The following is a 23,286-nucleotide window of genomic DNA, read 5'->3' as shown; positions in this document are numbered from 1 at the left end:
ACTTGATTGGATGTATGGTCTGACAGCCAGAAGTATTAATTTTTTTGATATGGGTTTTTTTTTTAAGTTAATTTTAATCAGCCTCACTTGGCTTTTCCTCGCTGGCTTTGAGGGTGGAGGAGTAACAGCTGAAATGCGAATCATATCCAGGTTCCTAATGATGACTTCATCTTTTATTTTTGCTTGTTTGAGTTCCTTCTGATTACTCCAATGCAGGACTGTATCTGTTTGGTCTTCCATTTGATTTGAATTTATTTTAATCCCATTCTAAATACAATTTAAGAATTAAATAATAATAATAAAAAAAACACTTCATGGGTCAGGGTCAGGTGTCCGATCAAAGGGGGACTTCTTGGAACCCGGTCATCACTGCCAGCAGTTATTAAGTGGCAGTTCTAATTATCTCATTCATTATGTAACACACCAGCACACAAACGTCACACAATATACACAATATAAAAGTACACCAACACCACACAAAACAAGTCCTGGCGAGGGTCTGCAATCTCTGCTCTTTTGCTTGTTTATCAATGTGATTTTTTTATATAAATAAAGACAGCCCCCTGTATATGTGAAAGCATTTTTTCCTTTGCAACTACAGTATGTTGCTGTAACTCATCTCCAAAGATGCACCTGTGTGCGAGTAGTGTAACTTGGTAAAATAAATAATGGGAAAGTCATCAAAGATGGAGGCTGAAACGATTGGGAAAAACAAACAATTTAATGGTTCACACCTGTACAGGTGATCATAAGGACGAGCAAAGAATAAACCCTGACTGTGATGTAAGGAAGAACAAACACAGATATGGGATTAAAGATATCCCAAAGTTTAAGAAACAAAATAAGATTCCAGTTCAAGTTTAAAATCTATACTTATTGTGTGATGTGTGTGTGTGTGTGTGTGTGTGTCTGTGTGTGTGTGTAAATGTGTGTATATGCATGTTTGTGAGTGTGTGTGTGTGTGTGTGTGTGTGTGTGTGTGTGTGTGTGTGTGTGTGTGTGTGTGTGTGTGTGTGTGTGTGTGTGTGTCCCAATCCATTGAGGGAAAGGGTCATGTTTGTTTGAACAAGTTGTAAAGTTTTCTTATTCTCGGAGTTTTGTTCCGATGGATATTTTCAGGATCGTCACTGAACCCCAGACAGTCTCCAACTGTAGTTCGTTTGTAGTAATATTCATTCCCAGAGATATTTTTGAAAATCTCAGTGAGTTTCTTCTTCATCACTCCAGTTGCTCCAGCTGTCACTGACACAATATCGACACTCTTCAACTTCCAGGTTATTTTGACTTCATTTTCCAGATCCCGGTATTTGGTCATTTCCCTGATAACGCGGTATCCACACCGAAGTCGCTGGTTCCTCGCACCTCTGTTGTATCTTCGTGTGTATTTTTTGATGACGAGATAAAGTTGATGAAGAAACAAACGCCTTGTCACAAACAGAACACTTGTGGGGTTTACACCCCATATGTATTCGTTCATGTTTATGTAAATTTGATGATTGATGAAACGCCTTGTTACACACAGAACACTTGTGGGGTTTATCACCGATATGTATATTTTGATGACGATGTAAATTTGATGGTTGATTAAACGCCTTGTTACACATAGAACACTTGTAGGGTTTACACCCCGTATGTATTCGTTCATGGTTATGTAAATTTGATGATCGATTAAACGCCTTGTTACAAACAGAACACTTGTGGGGTTTACACCCCGTATGTATTCGTTCATGGTTATGTAAATTTGATGATTGATGAAACGCCTTGTTACAAACAGAACACTTGTGGGGTTTATCACCGATATGTATATTTTGATGACGATGTAAATGTGATGGTTGATTAAACGCCTTGTTACACATAGAACACTTGTGGGGTTTATACCCCGTATGTATTCGTTCATGGGTATGTAAATTTGATGATTGATTAAACGCCTTGTTACACACAGAACACTTGTGGGGTTTATACCCCGTATGTATTCGTTCATGGTCATGTAAATTTGATGATTGATTAAATGCCTTGTTACACACAGAACACTTGAAGAGTTTACACCCCGTATGTATTCGTTCATGGTTATGTAAATTTGATGAAGAAAAAAATGCATTGTTGCAAACAGAACACTTGTGGGGTTTATCCCCAGAATGTGTTTTTTGATAATTGAAAGCTGATGACGAAAAACAGACCTTCGAGTACAAAGAACACTTGTGGGGTTTATCCCCGGAATGTATTTGTTTATGTTTACGTAAAGTTGATGAATCACCAAATGCATTGTTACACACGGAACACTTGTAGAGTTTCACGTTTCCTTGGATGTGCTTGATCGCCTTTAAACAACTTTTGTGGTTATTGAAAGAGACGCTGCTCGATTTGTCATTGTCCTGACAAGAAGACATTTTCTGATTGAAATAATCTTCTTTATCAAACTGGGCAGACTTGGTAAAAGAAACGATTTTCATTTCTTTATCTGCAAAGACAATGAAACACAAAACTAACTGGAAAGCATCTGAAAATACATCATCATAACCCCTCCCCACCCCACACCCGTAGACCCCCTGAGACCCCGTTCTTCTCAATGAGGTGTACAAACTTTAGTCAATCCTAGGAGATTAAGGTTTTGTTCAAGTTTCATTGAAATTGTGTGTGTGGTTTCGGAGCAGAAAACAAATAGGAGGCTCCGTCGATATCGATTTTTTTCAATACCGATATACCAATGGGGACAGACTGGTATATAACGGTATATCAATATGGTTGAAAAAAAATAATTGAGCAACGAATTTTTTTTCGCAAGTTCCAAAAACACACAATGGTCCAGTCGTCCATTATGTATTCATATGTGACGTACACATCATTGACACACGGTAACTTTTCAAAGTATTCCGACATGGAGCTTTCTTTTTTCCCCATGATGAGAACGGTTATTTTACTTCCAACTTCAACTTGTATTTAAAATGATTTTGTTTGAAGGTGAGATTAGTGTTGGTACCGACATAGGACAAAATCCATCGCCATCGCCGTACCGGGATGACTTTCGAGGAACCCTCTACCGGAATCATGTACGCTATTTAAACATTTGTAAATACGTTTCTTCGATTTGTTGGTGATATACAGGGTTTTTATCGATTTTTTTTTCGGTATTCCGTGATTGATGATTTCTGTGATAATGATGTGGATGCAAATTTCTCCAAAGTTAGCATATTTTGCTTAAGGATGATAAAAATACACAAAAAATGTTGCCAATTAAACTTGATAATGAACTTGAAAAAGTAAAAGTTTTTTTGCATTTTGCACAATGTATTGTTATATTTCTATAATGGGAAATTTATTCAAATAAAACATGATTATGACCTCGATGTGCTCGAACATGTTTCTATTTCAGTTATACAAATGTATATATGTATATATATATATATATATATATATATATATATATATATATATATATATATATATATATATATATATTGTTGTGGTTGACGAAATTCACAAACCACCATTCAGGTCCCTTAGGTGAGATATCTCGGTAAGTATATGTGTAGTTAGGCCCAAACCCGTTGTCTAGAGGGAATAAATGTCATTCAAGAGGGCTGCGACTCTTCAGGATAGCCGTTTTTCTTTTACTATCTTTATTTTGGACCAGCCGCCATTATTACCACCACCAACCACGTCTCAACAGCCATCACAACAACAACCACCAACCACAACGCCGCTTCACCACAACCGCCACGACCTTTACCACAACCGCCATGCCACGACACGACCTTTACGACGTCACAACTCGCCACCATCGCATCACCGTCATCTCGCGCCACTCGTGGGCACCGATGCTGGACTCGTGTAGGGCGCGCACCGAGGAGTGTGTTCAAAAGCATCGCGGACTTTCCGCAGAAAAACGGATCAAAAACGACTCACGCCCACTTTTGTTCCGTCCAATCGGTGAGCGAGGGGCGATTTGGCCCCGCCTCCAGGGCGTTGGAGGGCGGTCGCTATATGCAAATTCATGGATCAAAAAGCATTCACGCCCACTTTTCCTCGGGCCAATGGGGAGCCAGCAAGAGAGGTGAAAGGTCGGAGGCAGAGGGTCAAAGATGAAGGAGCGAGGCCACGGGGGATATAAGGGACTGCGTTCGTCAGTCGAGTTCAGTGCAGTTGGGAGTTCGCGGAGTCGGAACGGAGGGGACGGAGGTGTGGCGAGGCGGCGGCGGCGAAGGCGGACGAAGGGGTGCTCGCGTCGTGCAAGGAGCTGCGCGCCCGAGAGAGGCCGGCGGCGCGACCGAGGTCGTGGTGGAGACGCTCGTCGCGGGACCCGCGATTTTGTGAAATCCTCCTTTCCCCGAGCATCAGCAACCCCCTCCTGTTTCCCCCCGCGCTGAGATAGTGCGACAAAAGGGGGCCCCCTTCCCACCCCCTACCAGACACTGTCCGCGAGGCCCGCGGAGTTGAGGCACCACCGCCGCTCCGCGTCTCATCATCAGACGGGTAGGCCCGACACGGTCTCGGCCCCAGGCCCGCCTACCCCCTCATCCTGGAGGGTGGTTCTCTTTTCTTTTGCTTTGGGAATATGTGTTGTCGGCGCCGTCTGTGAAGTAAAATTGTATAAGTGTTGCCGAGTGCCCGGTAGTCGGATAGATCTGCATTGTTGCATTTGCTTTTTGTCTTCTTCTTTTGGTGGAATTGTATATGTGTGCTTTCCGTTCATCGCGAAATAAATGTGCTTATTGTTGAACTGTTTTCCCGCTTCGCTTCGTCATTTCTTTCATTGAATCCCCATCTTGCTTCACGTAAAGGGTTGGTCGTGGGCTAAGACGCCCGATAATTAATCGAACCGTCGAGGCCGACGAATAACACCGCTCGGTTATCCCGATAGTACGGAACGGGTCGCTTAAGTGGCCCGTGTCCGAAGTCGACCTGCAGCGAGGTGCGATCGCCCGGTCTACCCTCCGTGTGGGTACATAGGTAGGTCGAATTTGGCGAGCAACCCTATCCCACGCGGGGGCCGATTGGCACGATCGCGGTGAGACCGAAAGGTCCACCCGTGACTGGTTCCCGGCGTTAGTCCGAGAGGGTCACGACTGGATTGTCCGTCCGGTGGGCGACGTGCCGCGATTCGAGTTACGTGGCCGTCAGCACGCCGGCGGGCGCGAATCCGCAACAATATATATAAATATACATATATATATATATATATATATATATATATATATATATATATATATATATATATATATATATATACTTATATATATTGTTGTGGTTACCAAATTTGCAAACCACCATTCAGGTCCCTTAGGTGAGATATCTCGGTAAGTATATGTGTAGTTCGGCCCAAACCCGTTGTCTAGAGGGAATACATGTCATTTATGCGTGCTGCGACTCTTCAGGATAGCCGTTTTTCTTTTGCTATCTTTATTTTGGACCAACCGCCATGATTACCACCGCCAACCGCGTCTCACCAGTCGTCACAACATCAACCACCCACCACAACGCCGCTTCACCACAACAGCCACGACCTTTCTCGTCACACCTCGCAACCGTCGCATCGCCACCGTTCTTGCGCCGCTTGTGGGTACCGGTATTGGACTCGTGCAGGGCGCGCGCCGAACAGCGTGTACAAAACCACGGATTTTCCGCTCCAAAAACGGATCAAAAACGACACACGCCCACTTTTGTTCCGTCCAATCGGTGAGCGAGGGGCGATTTGGCCCCGCCTCCAGGGCGTTGGAGGGCGGTCGCTATATGCAAATTCATGGATCAAAATGCATTCACGCCCACTTTTTCTCGGGCCAATGGGGAGCGAGGTGAAAGGTCGAAGGCAGGGGGTCAAAGGCGAAGCCACGGGGCTTATATAAGCGGCTGCGTTCGTCAGAAAAGTGGTTGTTGGTCGTCGTCGTCGTCGTGTGCGTTGGAGTCGGAGCGAAGAGGACGGAGCTGTGGAGAGGCGGGGAAGGCAGACGAGGGGGTGCTCGCGTCGTGCCGGGAGCTGCACACCAGGGAGGCCGACGGCGCGACCTGGTCGAGGTGGAGACGCTCGTCGCGGGACTCGAGACAGAGTAAAAATCCTCCTTTCCCCGAGCATCAGCAACCCCCTCCTGTTTCCCCCCGCGCTGAGATAGTGCGACCAAGGGGGCCCCTTTTCCCACCCCCTACCAGACACTGTCCGCGAGGCCCGCGGAGTTGAGGCACCATCGCCGCTCCGCGTCTCATCACCAGACGGGTAGGCCCGACCCGGTCTCGGCCTCAGGCCCGCCTCATCCTTGAGGGTGTTCTTTTTCTTGGTTTTGGGTATGTGTTGTCGGCGCCGTCTGTGAAGTAGAATTGTATAAGTGTTGCCGTGTGCTCGGTAGTCGGTATTAGCTCTGCATTGTGTCTTTGCTTTTACATTTGCTTTTTGTGTAAAATTGAATTGTGTTTCTCTTCTTTTTCTATGTGCTTTTGGTGGAATTGTATATGTGTGCTTTCCGTTCATCGCGAATAAATGTGCTTTATTATTGAACTGTTCTCCCGCTTCGCTTCGTCTTTTCCTCTATTCAATCCCCATCTTACTTCACGTAAAGGGTTGGTAGTGGGCTGAATACGCCCGATAATTAATCGAACCGTCGAGGCCGACGATAACACCGCTCGGTTATCCCGATAGTACGGAACGGGTCGCTTAAGTGGCCCGTGTCCGAAGTCGACCTGCGGCGAGGTGCGATCGCCCGGTCTACCCTCCGTGTGGGTACTTAGGTAGGTCGAATTTGGCGAGCAACCCTATCCCACGCGGGGGCTGATTGGCTCGATCGCGGTGAGACCGAAAGGTCCACCCGTGACTGGTTCCCAGCGTTAGTCCGAGAGGGTCACGACTGGATTGTCCGTCCGGTGGGCGACGTGCCGCGATTCGAGTTACGTGGCCGTCAGCACGCCGGCGGGCGCGAATCCGTAACAATATATATATATATATATATATATATATATATATATATATATATATAAATATATATTTATATATTTTACATTTTAAACGACCTCGGAGAAGCCCGTCTTTATATCTCTTGACTGTATTGGAAGGTTATCAATCTGATAAGTAAAAACAACCCCTCTTCCCCAAAACAGATTGGCCTTCCAAATAATCTTTAATCTTCATTCAGTGGAAAATAATCATCTATTATTCCATGTTACTTGTTAAGGGATTGTTGTTGAAAATAAATAAATAAATAATATATTGGTGCCTGAAAATCTGGCTGGAAGCAGGAGTCTTGCTTCAATGAAATGCTTATCTTAGTGATATCCAGATGCCTTTTCAACCTTTGATCAACTTCAGATTGTAAAATCGTTTGTCAGCCCTTTCCATTCAGGCCTCTGGATAACCACCACCAAGGGGCCATGTGTGATGTATTCCAACATCCAAAGGGCTGCAGTCTTGGCACCATTCTGTCTTGAGGATGACCAGACATTCTCATCATCTTACCGCCCCCCCCCCCCACTCTCCTTTTTCCCCTGCATATTATATTAGAACTCAAAAAGTCCATGTACTGCAAAATCAGAGCAAGACTTTGTTGGTTTTTGAATCTCCTCTGAATTCTCCATATCGATAAGTTTGTGTTTGTCTGTTTTTCATAAATGACTTAAATGTACAGGAGGAATTGAGAATTATTCGACAGTGACCAGAAACTATTTGAAAATCAAAAAAAATTAATGGTTGTCAAGGTCACCGGCTTGACCCACAACGATATCTCCTCACTGAATTTTTCTTTGAATTCCCCTTTCTAAAAATAATACACACTCCAAGTATCTCCTCCTTTGAGGTGAGACATCTATGATTAAATTAATCAAACATCTACGATCAAAAAACAAATCACGATGTTTACTTGGTTCTTTTAAACGACGTGATGTACTTATATTTGGAGGTGTATATTTGGTGAAGTTAGCAAAGATGAAGTTAGCTAAGACCCTCGCCTATGTTTTATGGGTGGATAAGTGTCCATGCGCTGCGGGTTTCTTTCTTGGTAGATTTTTTCCGACATCATTAAATCTTCCTCCCAAACCACAAACTCTTCGTTCTCGCACCATTGCCATCCATCGCCCACGTGCAACGTGCCACGTACAGGGGTGAGGTTCCCTCCACCCACCGTGAGCTCGTCCAATCGACAGCAGCCGGCCCGACAGCTGACCCGAGACCCCCCCTCCCCTCCCCGCTACAAGGGTGGATGGAGAATAGGGTGCTCCCCTGGTTGTTCCGTCTGGGTTCTCAGACACGCACGGGGGAGGGTGGTCGTTGCCCCCTCCCACCGGACCTCCTCCAATCACTGATGGCCACCATTTCCCCCCACCGAACCAATCAGGAGGCTCATCACCTCAGTGCCGGCTCCGCCCCCGCAAGGTGGAATGTTCCTCCCGTCCAATAAGGGGACTCCACTGATCGCCCGACAACCCCTCGTCCAATCCGGAGGCACATCGCCTCAGAGCGGATCCCTCCTCCCCCCCTCCCCCCACCCCCTGCACGAGAGGAGGGATAAGGAAGATCGCAAGCTGTCTCCGGGCTCTTCGCTTCGTTGTTGGAGTGTCTGGTTCGGGGGTTCTTTTGGTGGTCTTCTTTTCGGTGGTTCCATGGTCCTGTGGTTGGTGGTTCGCTCGACGCAGCTGGTCTCATCCTGGTTCGCTCGACGCGGCTGGTCTCATTCTGGTTTGCTCGACGCGGCTGGTCTCATCCCGGTTTGCTTGACGCAGCTGGTCTCATCCTGGTTCGCTCGGCGCGGCTGGTCTCATCATGGTTCGCTCGACGCGGCTGGTCTCATCCTGGTTCACTCGTCTCGGCCAAACCACACGTGGTGGCCAGGTATCCGGCTGGACTCTGACCCTCAGCTCACCTTCCCTCCGAGCTGAAGGGTCGAATAAAGGCCAACCGGCCCCATTTATTTAAGGGTGTGTGTGTGTGTCTGTCTGTGGCCCGCCTTTAAATATAATTGTTAAGTGCTTTTGCTCACTGTACATTGCCTGAATATTATCGTCATGGTTAAGTCTGCTCTGTGTCTCCCTCACGATTATAAATAACCCCAGGTAAATGTACGAGCTCGTTGCCTGTCGTTTCTATCATTGACCCAGCACTGTGCGGGCTTGAGAAAGAGTGAGGCCGTTTGTGCCGTAAATTCTTATTTGGCCCGGCGCGGCTTTGGTAACTCCTGCTCGGTTACGCCGGATCCGAGTCGGGAACAGCGACTCGGTTCGGACAAAGTCGGCCGAGGGTGTGGCTTCCCTGGTAGCTGGACTGCGTGGTTATTTAGGTATATTGGAGATCGAGACAATTAATCCTTCACCAGGCGGTCGAAATATTGGCGACCACGGTCCTTTAAGCAACCCATCGACTCTGGAGTTATCGGGGTGACGACCTTTCAATTCAGGTGTTCAGCGGGAGATGGCCCAACTGCTCCATCTGGCGGTCATCCTATCCACTGAACCCGGCACCACAATAATAAAGGGAATAAAGGGTCTTCGGGGTGTCAAAGGGTGTTAAGGTTTGAAAGGCTATAAAGGGTTTTCAGAGTCATGTGCTTTTGTGATATTTGGACCCATCGTGTTCCTTTGAGTCCTCATGGTCTTAATGGGTGTTATAAAGAGTGTGCTGGGTATTCGGGGTCTTTTCGAGTCTTGCGGTACTTAAGGATTCAATGTAATGCATACACATACGTTCTGTGTGGACAAACAACCAGACAGAAAAACAAACAAGAATAAGACGTAGTGTAGTCTGTAGAGCACGATACTTGGAAAATCCGCCCCCTCTCCAAAGGTTGCCATGGATACATCAAATTGTCCATTTCATTAAGATTAAAATTGACAACCTGAACCAAAATTTAATTGGCTTATTCTTATCATCTGACCACTCATCCACAAAGTTTTGTGAAAGTCCATCAACAACTTTTTTTCAGGGTTCTAAAGGGTGTATGGATGAAAAATGACGATTTTAGAAATTTGACCTCAAGATGACCTTTGACCTCAAAATCAATTGGGTTATCAGATGAGAATACCTCTACAACTTGGTAAAGTTCCATGATGATCGGTTTAGAATTGTGACCTGGAGGTGATTAACAATCAAACAGACAGAATGATCAATATATTTAAAATCACTCACAGACACCTGGTAAAACTCGGTGGAGAACATACCTGTCCACCAGGTGGAACAAGTAACATTTTGTCTGTCACTGATAGGACGGATCTGTATCTGGACTTGAACCAGAATCGAATTGTCTTGTTATTGTCACCGAACCAACTCATCCACCGATCTTCAACATAACTCACCCACAACTTATTGAAATATCATGATGTACATCGTTTTTGGTCCTCGTCTTTCCATGGTGATTAATTACTTTCGGTATTGAAAACATTCCCGGATCCGGATCAGATCTTCACCAAAATCGAATCAATTTGTCCTTGTCACACACCAAACCTGTTCACCAAACTCCGTCTAAATCCATCCACAACTTCTTAACATATCCTGCTCACAGATAAACAAACATGGATGAAAACATAAGGTCCGTCTAACCTGGGGGGTGGAGGGAACAACGATGTGTGAGGAAGTGGGAGGAACACGGATTTCCGAGACACGGTGATGACGTCATATCGCTGGTGATATCCAGTTCCCAGCTCACCAACCCCCCCTCCCCCCCCCCTCCCGGGTCCCTCTCAACTGACCGGGCCGACTTTGCTGATCCTGACAGTCGAGGAATTGTGCTGCGGTCAGTAACGTGTCCATGTACATCGCTGGTTATTCAAATGGAGGATCCCGGATCTCAGGGGTTCCCCGTGTCCCCCTCCACTCCATCACAGCTCCCTCCAAGGACCGATTTCCTTTGATCTGCGATGTACTCGCTTCCTGAGGTCCGACCTCCCCAAACGAACTGCGTACTCGCTCATCCCTCCCCTCCTCGAGTGCGGAACGGGGCCTAAACCCCGTTATTAGGCCTCAGGGAAACGAACCTCCCAACTTTCCGTTCTCTCGTCCCCATTCCCCTTATTTGAGGGTTCGTCGCGATCAGGGGCCACACAGAGGAAGGTGAAGCACGAAACTTTCCCGCATTGTCTGCAAAATGGTGGAAGAGGTGAGTGTGACGAGTTCCAAAACAGCCGGTGAGTAACAAAATCCGGACTGGATATTTGGATTCGGAGCGACGTTTATCCGGTTTCTCTTTTCCCAGGCGAACATTAAAATAATTATTTAACTATATATCCAAATAAAATATTAATTATAAAATTATAATTAATGAATTCAACTGAACGGGAAAACTCGTCTGGGCTGAGTTTTAACACCACAATGGGGAAAGTGGGTAAAATACCCATTCCATAGATCCACCATCATCCCACAATCCCCTCCCCCAGACCCACGATCACACCACAATCACCTCCCCCAGACCCACCATCACCCCCATTCATCCCTACCCCAGACCCACCATCACACCCACAATCCCCTACCCCAGACCCACCATCTACCCATGAACCCCTCCCCCAGACCCACCATCACACCCACAATCCCCTACCCCAGACCCACCATCTACCCATGAACCCCTCCCCCAGACCCACCATCACCTCCACACCCCTCTCCCTCATCACAACTCCCACCCCCACTAACCTACATTAAAACTTTTTAGGGCAGGGGCCTATTCTTGCACCTGTCCGCCTCGTGCGGTCTGGTCGAGCTTATCCGGTGGCGGGACTCGAACCCGCCGCCAACAACGCAGAACCAAGCACCAGGGACCAGGAACGACGCAATGGACGCCAGCCAGCACGGGAACGGACCAGACGAGACGAGCACCCGCGGGTCGACGAGAACGTAGCAGGCAGGATGAGGCTTCTTCTCTCTCCTTCCTCCTTCCTCGACGGCTCGCCACCTCCTCTTGGAGAGGAGGGGTTAATGGGGTATCATGGCTACACACAGCATCATTTGTGGAACCGCTGAGCTGTGCCGCTGATGCAGTGCCCCCTCTTGGTTTGAGCAGGAATTTGGAATTTGTTTGAAAGCTCGCCTCTCATCGGCGAAGGTCACCGTGGGGTCTTTAACATCCACCAAGCAATGCGACACAGACGGGACGCCCTGCTCAAGGTCCACCCGAGGGACGGCACACACACCGATGCGCCCTGGAAGCGGAACACCAGGTGAGTCTCTACCTGTGGCGGGATTCAAACCCAGGCTCGAGATTAGCGGACACGCCCCTCGGCCATCCTACCAGCCAGTTTGGTCCCATTTATAATGGTCTCACTCCGTCGAAATAACGTGGTGTTCGGAGGAGCACGCACCTCCTCGAGCAGGCCGCTGCTGCGCTCATCCCAATATGAATGGATGAACGAGTCGTCGCTTTGCTGAGCGGACATGACGTCACGCCGCCGGTCTGTGCTCACAGCGAAGCTCATCGGACCGACCATTCGATTGGGCTCTTCCTCGACGAGCCTCCTCCGTTTCTGGGAACGTGGCTCACAACGACTGCCCAGAAGCGGACGTGACGTCACGCGTCAGCTGATTCCCTCCCAGAACCCCCACCCGGCGAGGTCAAGCCACGCCCCTCTCTCCTTCAAATACTTTCATTCATTCTTTTTTTAAATTTCATTCCTTCTTTTTTTTTGCGTCTGCGTTTCACGTTCCCCGACACGAGCCGTGAGCCGTGAGGAGAAAACCGTTTGAAAAGCCTCAAAAAGGCGTTTTCGAATATCTTTATTTAATTATCAAGACCACGTGGAAGTGAACGTTTGTGGGGAACGTTGGTTATCCCCGCAGGAGGGCACGATGTTAACGTCCATCTGAGGGACGGCACACACACACACACACACACACACACACACACACACACACACACACTGATGAATCGCCCTGCACACGAAACACCAGGATGACGGTTTACAGCTGGGTTGACATTCAAACGAAAAATTACTTTTCTTGCAACTCTCATGACTGTGATTTTCTTTTTCATCCAATTACGATTAAATTAATTATTATTGTACACGTAGAGTGCGATATCCGTGAATAATGTGCGATTATTTCTCCCCAATCCCCCTTTTTTGTGAGGGATTATTTCTTGAAGGCGGACGTGGCGGTGAAAAGACCGCGCGCGCGCGTGTTTATCTCTGGGAAATTTTTCTTATTTACCTCACGGTGTGGGTCAAGAAGAGTCACTGAAACAGCTTCCGCAGGGTTTTTGTGCTAAAATTGATTTTTTTTTTGCTGTGTTAGGTTGATTTGAAGTCCTGCTACTGGGAAATGATGGGGTTAAATTTTTTCGACCCCTCGTCCCCCCTCCCTCCATATCGGAGGGCCCTTTTCATCCCGGAACACCCCCTCCCCCGGACTGACCCCTCGACTATTTTGCCAATAACGATTCAATTCTCACGATGTTTGGGTCGTTTTAGGGGTTTTTAAGATCACACACTCCATTTATGACACTCTCGAAGCGACCGGAAGTGGTTATTAGCGACTTCCGGTGGCAACCACAGATTTCCGGTGACAATCGGCGTCATACTCAGGGTCCATGTCATGCCAGCCAGAAACATAGTCATGTCGTACCTCTTTCTAGGGGTTTCAGGACACGAGAAAACGAATGGTGAAGTTAATTTTGTGATCAGACTGACCTGTGATGAGATAAGGTCACTTTGACCAATATTGTTACAATGTTCATGTCTTTCTGTTATGTGTGCTTTCAGGTGGGAAGTTGAGCTGCTATGACCACGATTAGGACCATCGAGCAGTCATGTCTGAAAAGAACTTCTGTGTGTGTGTGTGTGTGTGTGTGTGTGTGTGTGTGTGTGTGTGTGTGTGTGTGTGTGTGTGTGTGTGTGTGTGTGTCATTTGCAATGAGGACGCAACCTTAAGCAAGAGACTGATAAACAATCCTGATATGGTTGATGAACTTGTTTCCTGTTGTAAAATTTACCTCAGACGTTTTTTAAAAAATTTAAGAGTCGCAAGAGGCGACCAGGGTTGCGTCAGGAAGGGCATCCGGCGTAAAACATGTGCCAAATCACGATGCGGATCATACGGATGATCCGCTGTGGCGACCCCTAACGGGAGCAGCCGAAAGAAAAAGTTTTTTTTTAAAATTTACCTGACGTTTTTTAAAATTTACCTCAGATGTTTTTTTTTATTTACCTCAGATGTTTTTTTTTATTTACCTCAGATGTTTTTTTTAATTTACCTCAGATGTTTTTTTAAAATTTACCTGACATTTAAAAAAAAATTTACGTTTTTTAAAAATTTACCTCAGATATTTTTTAAAATTTACCTGACGTTTTTTAAAATTCACCTCAGATGTTTTTTTTTAATTTACCTCAGATGTTTTTTTTTAATTTACATCAGATGTTTTTTTTTAAATTTACCTCAGATGTTTTTTTTTTAATTTACATCAGATGTTTTTTAAAAATTTACCTCAGATGTTTTTTTTAATTTACATCAGATGTTTTTTAAAAATTTACCTCAGATGTTTTTCCCTCATCACGTGGAGGACTCGCGGAGATCTGCAGAATGAGGGAGATTGTTCACATCCAGACGCGACAATGTGGAAACCAAATCGGCGCCAAGATGATGACAACCCGTGGCGATGATTCATTTAAAATCACAGTTTCAACGACGTGTGTTAAACATGTCAGACGTGTCAGGAAAAACTAAAAGCGAATGTCGCAAGAAGACTCGATTCGTATTTGTTCGTTTTTTTAACACATTTTTATCCGTAATCAGTTCTTCAGCTCTTCACATCTCTTTTGCTGTGGATTATTCCAATGTGAAGAAGATTCCCGTCGGATGTTCGATTCCCCCTGTTTAACTGCGGCCGTCACGTGACTGGAATTTCCCACCACGTCCCTCACGTCCGTTGTTCAGGTTTACACGAGTTGTCGCTCCAAGATTCAAAAGTTTGTCGGTTTTCTAAACAGGTCTGTCAGGAAACAACGGTCCGAGATGGCGAGCGGCATCGTCCGAACGTGTGGTGGTCCGAGTGTGTGTGTGGTTTGGGAGTGGCACCGTCAGAACCTCTGCAGAAGGACGAAAGTCCGAGTCTTTAAGTCCTTGGTCCTTCCAGTCTTGCTCTACGGATGTGAGACTTGGACTCTGAGCAACGATCTGAGACGGAGACTTAACTCCTTCAGTGCCAGGCCTCTTCAGAGAATCCTTGGCTGTCACTGGTCAGACTTTGTGTCCAAAGAGCAGTGGTTAAAGAGACTCAGATGAGATTTGTGACCTGTATTGTCCATGAGCGTCAGCTGTGGCTGTATGGACATGTGACTCGTTTTCCTGACGCTGATCCTGCTCACCAGATTCTCTCAGCAAGGGACCCTCGTGAGTGGAGGAGGCCAAGAGGCCGACCACGTGGCCCCGTGTTTGCAGCAGGTTGATCGGCATCTCGAGGCGATGGGGATGGGCCAGGCATCTGCCCGGGGGATGGCCAGACGGAGGCCCCTGGACTACTGGCGGAAAGTGGACACAGCGACGCGCTGCTCCAGCGTATGCTCCCATACCTGACATGACAACCCACCCTCCTCAGACATATCCAGTTTTTCCTTCCTGAGAATTTGCTCCTGCATCCATCTTCTCCATCCCCTGCATCCTACCCGACCCCTCATCCCTTGTTTGCCCATCTCCATCTATTTATCCCTTTGCTCTACTGTTGGCATCCCCCATCTCTTTCTGCTGTCCCTTTTGTTATGTTATATCCTGATCTTTTCTGTATTCTCGCTCTTCCACGAGCCTTGACTTTGTATCCTAAAAATAAAAAAGCCCGGACATTCGGAAAACGTGGAAATCTTTCAGGCCAGGAATAAGAATCTGTTCATGCTCCATTCCTAACATGTTGTCAACTTTGTCTGATTGAAGGGTGGTGGAGTTAGAGGGGGAAGGAGGGATAAAACAGAAACTAAGGACAAAGGAAATAGTATCCTTTATTGAAAAAGTTAGGTTCACATGAAACACGAAAGAAATGACGAACAGGAAAGGTTATGAAGAATGATGAAGAGTTTAAAGGTCCCCTGACATGCCAAAGTACCTAAATGTCATATATACCAGTACGGGCCCGTAGGTGAGTGCCAGTATGTGCAGCCCTCTCTCGCCCTCCCTCTCGCCCCCCTACTCTCGCCCCCCACTCTCTCCCCCCTCTATCTCCCCCCCTCTCCCTCCTCCTCTCTCGCCCCCTCTCTTGCCCCCCTCTCTCCCCCTAGTCTCGCCCTTCCTCTCTCCCCCCTCCTCTCGCCCCTCTCTCTCGCCCCCACTCTCATCCCCCCTCTCCCGTCCCCCTCTCTCGCAGATATTGGTCGACAGATAAATGGCCGTAACTTGGGAACCGCTCGTCCGATTAACATCAAAACTCGAAAAGGCACATCCGTGGGTCCCCAGCAATATTCCTGGCAATTTTCATTCAGATCAGACCGTCAATCATGCAATAAATAAATAAATAAAAATAAACAAACATTAATCGCAAACAGACAGACAGACAGAGATTGCCGTCTGCTAGGTGGACGGTTTACACCGTCCATGGACTTTCATTTGTCTGGTAACGACAGTGAGTGTGAGAGAAATGAAGGATTTTGGTCCGAATCACATTGAGAATTGTGGGATAACATAGTCGTGGGAGGTGAAGTTCAGGCAGCTGGAAATGAAATATAGGCTTACCAGTCGAGCCTGAAGCAGGACAAGCAGAGAAAAATAGCGATGAAATTCCCGGAGTTCATGATGATCGGGAGGACATCGAAGGAAGACTCGGAAATTACAACTGGTTGGACAAAATCCTATTCGTAATTCAATAATGTAAATTCGACTTGCATACTGCTCAATATCAGAAATATTTTAGTGAGGTGACGTGAACAGCGCAGCGCACATGTTGCTCCGCAGCGAATTAATCACAAACAAGGCCGCCCATGTCATCAGCCGTATCTCTCCGCGCATAAAACGAAGCAACCTCGCTGTCCGGATACGATGAAAACTTGTGGGCAGAACACACCTTGCGATGCAATTGTCTCGAGTCGTCTGATAAATCTGATGTTCTGTTGGATTTTTATTTATTTCATTCCTACTGTCGTCATGTAGCACCAGTAGAAAACAATGAAGAAAAGAGAATGATCAAATAAAGCTACAGCACGTCAGATTTATCGGACTCGTCGGACGGACGACGCATTTATCGGCCTCGTCTAGACTCTAGAGTTGACAAGTAACTTGTATTAGCATGCACACAATGTATAAGTCAATGCGTAAGAGTCCCGAGGCTATGAGGCCGCGTAATAGGACAGACAAATTTGTCTTTCATCGTTGTGCAAACATTTTTTTTCCCTTTTCTTTTATTACAGCATTTTGGCTAATGTTAATGAATAGCATGCCAATGGAAGCAGTACCTTCACTTTGGAATAAACCCATGTATGTCGAGTGCAGCTTGCACTTGCATGTATACCTAGCTGGCATGTATGTGGAATCGTACCTATCCCAGCAGGCTGGTTTCAACGAACAATTCAATAAGCTGCAAAATGTGGGTGCAGGTTTTTCACATTGTTTGATTATAAAATTATCTCCTTGCGCCTTGAAATGATGCAATATTAATCGTTAGTATTTAACTTGTATGTCCCTGTAATTTTTTTTTTTAATGGAAAGGTTCAACAGTCAAATTTAATATTTGTGTACATGGTGTAGCCCTTTATTGCGCATACATGTATTGGATTTGTATACGATCACGACAAGGTAGTAAAGGGATAAATAATTGCCTCGTGATTATTGTGCATACACGGCTCAGAAGCATAATTTCTTGTCTCTGTGTGTGAGGAACGAGGGGTTGGGATGAATAGAGGGATTAATAGAGCCCGTGCTCAAAGTCACTGTCTTCGAAGTGGGTGCTGCAAATGACACTCGTGTCGCTGGGGCCTTTCCAGTTTCCCCTCATCAGCTTCACTTTAGATGTCCATATTCTCCGACGATTATCATCTTTCGGGAATACATGAAGGTTTACACCGTCTTTGCTTGTATTTCTGCATCCTGCTACGATACATCTTGCAGGCATTTTCGAAAGTATGGCTAAAACTATTTAAAACTTAGTTATAGCATGTTGTAAAAGGCTCCAGAAATGATAGAAATATTGCTCTAATTATCCCATTTTTGATTTAAAAAAAAACATGGGTGATTTCTTCACTGGGAAGGTCAAGTTAATTTATAAATAAAAAGTTTATTTTGCATGTCAGGGGACCTTGAAGAGCATCGAAGAGAGAAATCAGTTAAAAAGGAATCAGCATTTAAAATGTTGATAAGACAGAATATAAAGGCAAGAAATTCCGAGTGCACGGACACTCGACCCTCTCATCAAAGAATTCAAGGGTCTTCACTTGTGGTCTTGCCGGGTGCAAGGTCTTCATCAGCAGCGTGTCACTGGGTCCACGTCGGTCTTGGAGAAGAACTCATGCTGCATTGCGTTACTTGCAGTGACGCGGTTTTTGGGGTCGAAGGTCAGAAATTTCTGAAAAATAAGGATGACCTTAATTATATAACTATAATCCGACATAATCATAAAATCAACCGAAGAGAGAGAGAGAGAGAGAGAGAGAGAGAGAGAGAGAGAGAGAGAGAGAGAGAGAGAGAGAGAGAGAGAGAGAGAGAGAGAGAGAGAGAGAGAGAGAGAGATCGCAGAGGAGGAGGGGGCAGAAAAGAAAGGTCTTATTTTCAGAGCCAAAAGTACCAAATTGAATCGTTTTATAATATCAATACAGGGCCCAGGACTGGCAGGATGGACCACAGGTGTACACCCTCTCATCTGAGCTGTCCAGCTTGCGTTTGAATCCCGACCCAGCCATAAACTACCATCCTGGTGTTTCACAGGTTGAACGAGGCAGCAATGTGTGTGCCGTTCCTCGGATGGATGTTAAGCAGGAGGACCCATCGGCCAACACTGGGAGTTGGTGGTCATTAAATATCCCACCGTGTTTTTCGTGAGTCGGCGAGTTATCTTTAGCACAATCAACAAATTACAAATTCCTGCCCAAGTCACCTTCAGCCTGGCCATCTGATTCAAGAAAGACTTGGGACAAAAATATTTGACCTGCTGAGCCCACAACAACGTGGGAATACTTAGATCTGTTAAAGATTGGTATACCAAGAGTAGTTCCGTACAGTCAGTACTTGCCCGGAATTATCTTAACCATTTTACAGGTAGTGGCATGATTACATCATCAGGTTACATCATGATTACGATTACATCATGGAAATTACGATTACGCCCGGACCATGACATCATGGAAACCCAGACACGCCACCAATATGAACTGAGCTGTTGAATGCGGCGCAAAACCTCGAAAGAAACTATCGTAACCGAGTACTGTTATCCGTCCTGTCCCCCAAACCCGTCGGAGACGGGTATCTGGTAGTTCAGCATAAAACAGGTTGATGAAGACGCACCAATCACACTCTTCCAACAGCAACGATGAACCACTGGTGGCCGTTATTAAACGAGTCGGGACTAGCTCAATATCATGAGTGCGCCAAAACAAGGGAATTCTCACCAAAAGCAGATCCTTGGCGACCGGTTTTATCCCGGGCACTTGGACCCCGGTGGGTGGTTTCTCTCGTTCAACAAAGGACGAGCGAGGCAAAACAAAGTCGCTGGACCAGCCATCTTCATCTGGTAACCCCAGCATGCTGCATGGTCGCAAGATGGTGGAAAAGCAATTGCAGTTTAATTTCATCGCTGGTTTTACCTGCACGCCAGGTGTCTTCCTGAACTTGCTTTGCACTCTGCAGACAAGGTACAATCAAACGTGGTATTCAAAAGCCTCTTTGTACCTGATACACACAAGTTACATGAATAACTTACTCAAACATCTTGTTCAGATGACTGATATCGGAACTTCCATTGAAGAGAGGCCTGCAAAGGGAGCAAAGGGCATCAACAACTCAAATATTGTTGCGGAAATGATTCCTCGGGGTTAACAAATCTATAATAACTGCAAAAAAAAAATTTTTAATTAGGATTTCTTTTTTTTTTGTAAAAACAGAGGGGGACGAAATCTCTAAAACAACCAAACAAGATAGGAATGTCGCCACAATATGATGCTACAATACGACGCCACAATCCTCATGGATTACCATCATGCCATCTGTTGACATTTTACTTTTGTTGTGGGGTTGTGATAGAAGAAGAAGAAGAATAACAATGAAGAATGACACCACCTTACAATTCCACAATACGACACAACAATCCTCTTCTGGTTTAGCATCACGATATCTTTTGACATTTTAATTTTGTTGTCGGAAGAGGAGACAGTTTGGATGTTAAAGGAAGGATGAGGGAGAGAAGGGAAGAGGAGGGAGTGGTGTGGAAGGTAAAGGAAGTGTAAAGAGGACAAGGAAAGAGAAAGAGGTAGTTGGGAAGGTCATGGAAGTGTGAGGGAGAGAAGGGAAAAGGAGGGAGTCGTGTGGAAGGTAAAGGAAGTGTAAATAGGACAAGGGAAGAGAAAGAGGTGGTTGGGAAGGTCATGGAAGTGTGTGGAAGAGAAAGAAAAAGGAGGGAGTAGTGTGGAAAGTAAAGGAAGTGTAAAGAGGACAAGGGAAGAGAAAGAGGTAGTTGGGAAGGTCATGGAAGTGTGAGGGAGAGAAGGGAAAAGGAGGAAATAGTGTGGAAGGTAAAGGAAGTGTAAAGAGGACAAGGGAAGAGAAAGAGGTAGTTGGGAAGGTCATGTAAATGTGAGGGAGAGAAGGGAAAAGGAGGAAATCGTTTGAAGTGTAAAGGAAGTGTGAGGGAGAGATGTGAAGAGGCAGTTTGGAAGGTAAAGGGAGTACGAGGAGGAGACGGTGGAAAGTTTAAGTGGGTTGGGAGAGGGGGGGGGGTCAAGAAGAGTAAGAGAAACAATGCCCAAAAGTAACAGGAGTGAAGTTAGGAATAGAAAGGTACAAATGAAGAGGATAAGTCATGCATCACGTGACCTGCGACGGTAAAGCTCTGCAAAGATGCACCCGACGCTCCAGAGATCGACAGGTGTCCCGTAGCCGGCACCGAGCAGCACTTCAGGGGCACGGTACCATAAGGTCATGACCTGTGTGTGAGAGAGAGCGAGAGAGAGAGAGAGAGAGAGAGAGAGAGAGAGAGAGAGAGAGAGAGAGAGAGAGAGAGAGAGAGAGAGAGAGAGAGAGACAAGAAGGCGATTTTTGTTCTACAGTGTTCAGGCATATAATTCAATTAAAATAAAATAAAGGTTTTAAAGGTTGTAGAAAAAATTCACCGTCTTTTACACCACCTGAGTTCTTTGTGGCTGTTGCTTGTGTCCTTTATGACGTCCTTAAAAACAGTAAGTTTCCCGTTTGGAATGATTTATAATTTTGTTTCACTGCCAGTCAGGCAGACAGAGCAAAAAAAATGTATCTCACTCCTCTCTGCTCATGGGTGATTGGGACGAATTCGGAGCCAACTTGCACACGCAAGATTGGGACGCTTGTGCTTGCACACGGGGTCAAAAACAGGCCCAAACATTCAGCCACAAGACGAACGGACATTTTGAGACTCGCCAAGGTACGTACCACAGACGTGAGCAACTTCTGGCAGTTGTAGATTCGAGCCAGGCCAAAGTCAGCAATTTTGAGCTGCCCACTCGTGGTCACCAAGATGTTCTGTGGTTTTAGGTCGCGATGCACCACCCGGTGGACGTGCAGAAAATCCAGGCCTTTCAGCAACTGGTACATCATGTCCTGTGGTTATACCGGAAATGGGTGAACACGTGATTCACACCAACAAGTAACGAAAACTCAATGTGGTTCACACACCGCAGAGCTACACAAGGTGTTCATCCATGGAGACCTGAAGTGAGGTCCAGGTTCCCCTTTGTGGGTGTTGTTACGCCTCATCTGTGATCCTGGAGGCTGCGGTGGAACCTCAGGCCACGATGGTCAATGGCATCTCTCAACGATATACATTGAAGTTTCTCTCTTGAGAAACAGACGGGTGAGCAGCCTGTCAGTATGTCGCCACTTTCACCTGGCTTGTCACCATCTTCATGACAATCTGAAGGTTTATCATCAAACCTAAGTCTCAGCTTTCCACTCGCCTGCAAATATGGTGTCTCCTCCATGTTTGTCGAATCGAGCTCTTCCCTCCAGTACGAAAAGCTGATCACCCACCAACCCATCATGATATCAGCCATTGTTACAACTAACCTTTATCCACACTCATCCCCCAGTTATTGCTAAAAATATAACCAGGAGTCAGTACAACTACTTGTCACACTGTGCATGGAATGGCTCTTCGTTTTTGTGGATGTGGAGAGGAGGGTACCCGGATTTGAGTCTCCGGCAGGCCAGGCGGTGAGACAGTCTTCAGGAACATGGAGAGGTCTTGATCAATGAATTCAAGTACCAATGTCAGGCTCACCATTTTCTCGTTAAACTCGTTGAAAAACACATCATGCAATCTGCACAAAGATATGCACACACAAAGAACAATTGGTTATTCAAGTCGATTGCATTGTTTGTTAAAGGGTTTCTCTGAATGTATGCATTGTCATTGGTGTAAGAAGCCTCATGTGCACGTCACTCACCTCCACAGGTGTGATTTGTCTTGATTAGTTTATCCGTCTGTGACATTACAAGTTCTGCACCTCCACAAACCATTGTTGAAAGCAAATGTTTCTTTATCCCAAAAGATGCTCCACTTGGTGCTGTCCCTATCAAGGTCCGAAGGTCCATGTCACACACGTCTTCACCCTTCTTTCATTCAAAATCATTCACATTAACCCTTGTGGAATCCCTCATGAGTCAAACCGTGGCCTCGACCCTCTCCAACTCCTCCTGGATGTCGACGTTCTTCCAGAGCAACCTCCTCCGAGTTAAACTCCCCAAATCCAGGCTAACCGCACGTCTCATCTCCTTTACTCCTCGCTTCTCCACTTTATGGAACTTTTTCCAGAGGCTGTTCAACCGCACCCTTCCTCCAGAGCTTCAAGCATGTGCAGCAACACCATCTCATGTCAGCACAAATCCCTACACATGGTCTTTGTTAACCCCATTAGCCTTACCGAACCGAACTCGACCCTCTTAATTGCAGGTTGGTGTGTTTCATTCGCTTGTGTTTCTTCTCTTTTCCTGTTCATTCGTTCCCTTGCTTGATCTGTCCATCTGTTACTCCACTGCACATTACCTTATTAACCTTTACCTCCTTGCTATTTCATGAGCTTCAAATATCATAAATACGAGGTCCGTCTAAAAAGTTACGCGACTGAGCCTGCTGTGTGCTCCACTTACACAGCTTGAATGAACGGGTTGCGTCACAGTCTTTCGCAACATTTCAGCAATATATGTGATTGGTGATGGTTGACTGCGCTCATTGTGTGATTTTTTAC

General features: G+C 46.1%; 1 protein-coding gene and 1 long non-coding RNA gene across 3 annotated transcripts; both read right to left on the bottom strand.

The window, feature by feature from the left end:
• Positions 1 to 702: 702 nt before the first annotated feature.
• Positions 703 to 11,326, bottom strand: LOC147006998 (uncharacterized). The gene is made up of 2 exons (XR_015054486.1): positions 10,654 to 11,326; positions 703 to 2,458 (listed from the first exon to the last, which is right to left on the bottom strand). It is a non-coding gene; the product is annotated as an uncharacterized LOC147006998 (long non-coding RNA).
• A 6,792-nt stretch (positions 11,327 to 18,118) lies between these two features.
• On the bottom strand, positions 18,119 to 23,280 carry LOC147006997 (cyclin-dependent kinase 6-like). 2 transcript variants are annotated; one of them, XM_085867669.1, is made up of 7 exons: positions 22,486 to 23,280; positions 22,224 to 22,359; positions 21,473 to 21,640; positions 20,882 to 20,991; positions 19,773 to 19,823; positions 19,462 to 19,597; positions 18,119 to 18,422 (listed from the first exon to the last, which is right to left on the bottom strand). In XM_085867669.1, the coding sequence occupies exons 2-7, from the start codon at positions 22,320 to 22,322 to the stop codon at positions 18,321 to 18,323; spliced, it is 666 nt and encodes a 221-aa protein (XP_085723795.1). In that variant the 5' UTR covers positions 22,323 to 22,359; positions 22,486 to 23,280; the 3' UTR covers positions 18,119 to 18,320. The 2 variants fall into 2 exon arrangements, with proteins under 2 accessions (XP_085723795.1, XP_085723794.1); XM_085867668.1 differs by having other exon boundaries at positions 22,224 to 23,280.
• Positions 23,281 to 23,286: the final 6 nt, after the last annotated feature.

This window comes from Eptatretus burgeri, unplaced genomic scaffold (genome assembly GCF_056783735.1).
Source record: "Eptatretus burgeri isolate ZD-2024b unplaced genomic scaffold, Ebu_testis_v1 Ebu_testis_scaffold_916, whole genome shotgun sequence".
Classification (NCBI taxonomy): Eukaryota; Metazoa; Chordata; class Myxini; order Myxiniformes; family Myxinidae; genus Eptatretus; species Eptatretus burgeri.
The sequence above is the reverse complement of the archived record's forward strand: the minus strand, read 5'-3'. Positions and strand labels throughout refer to the sequence as shown.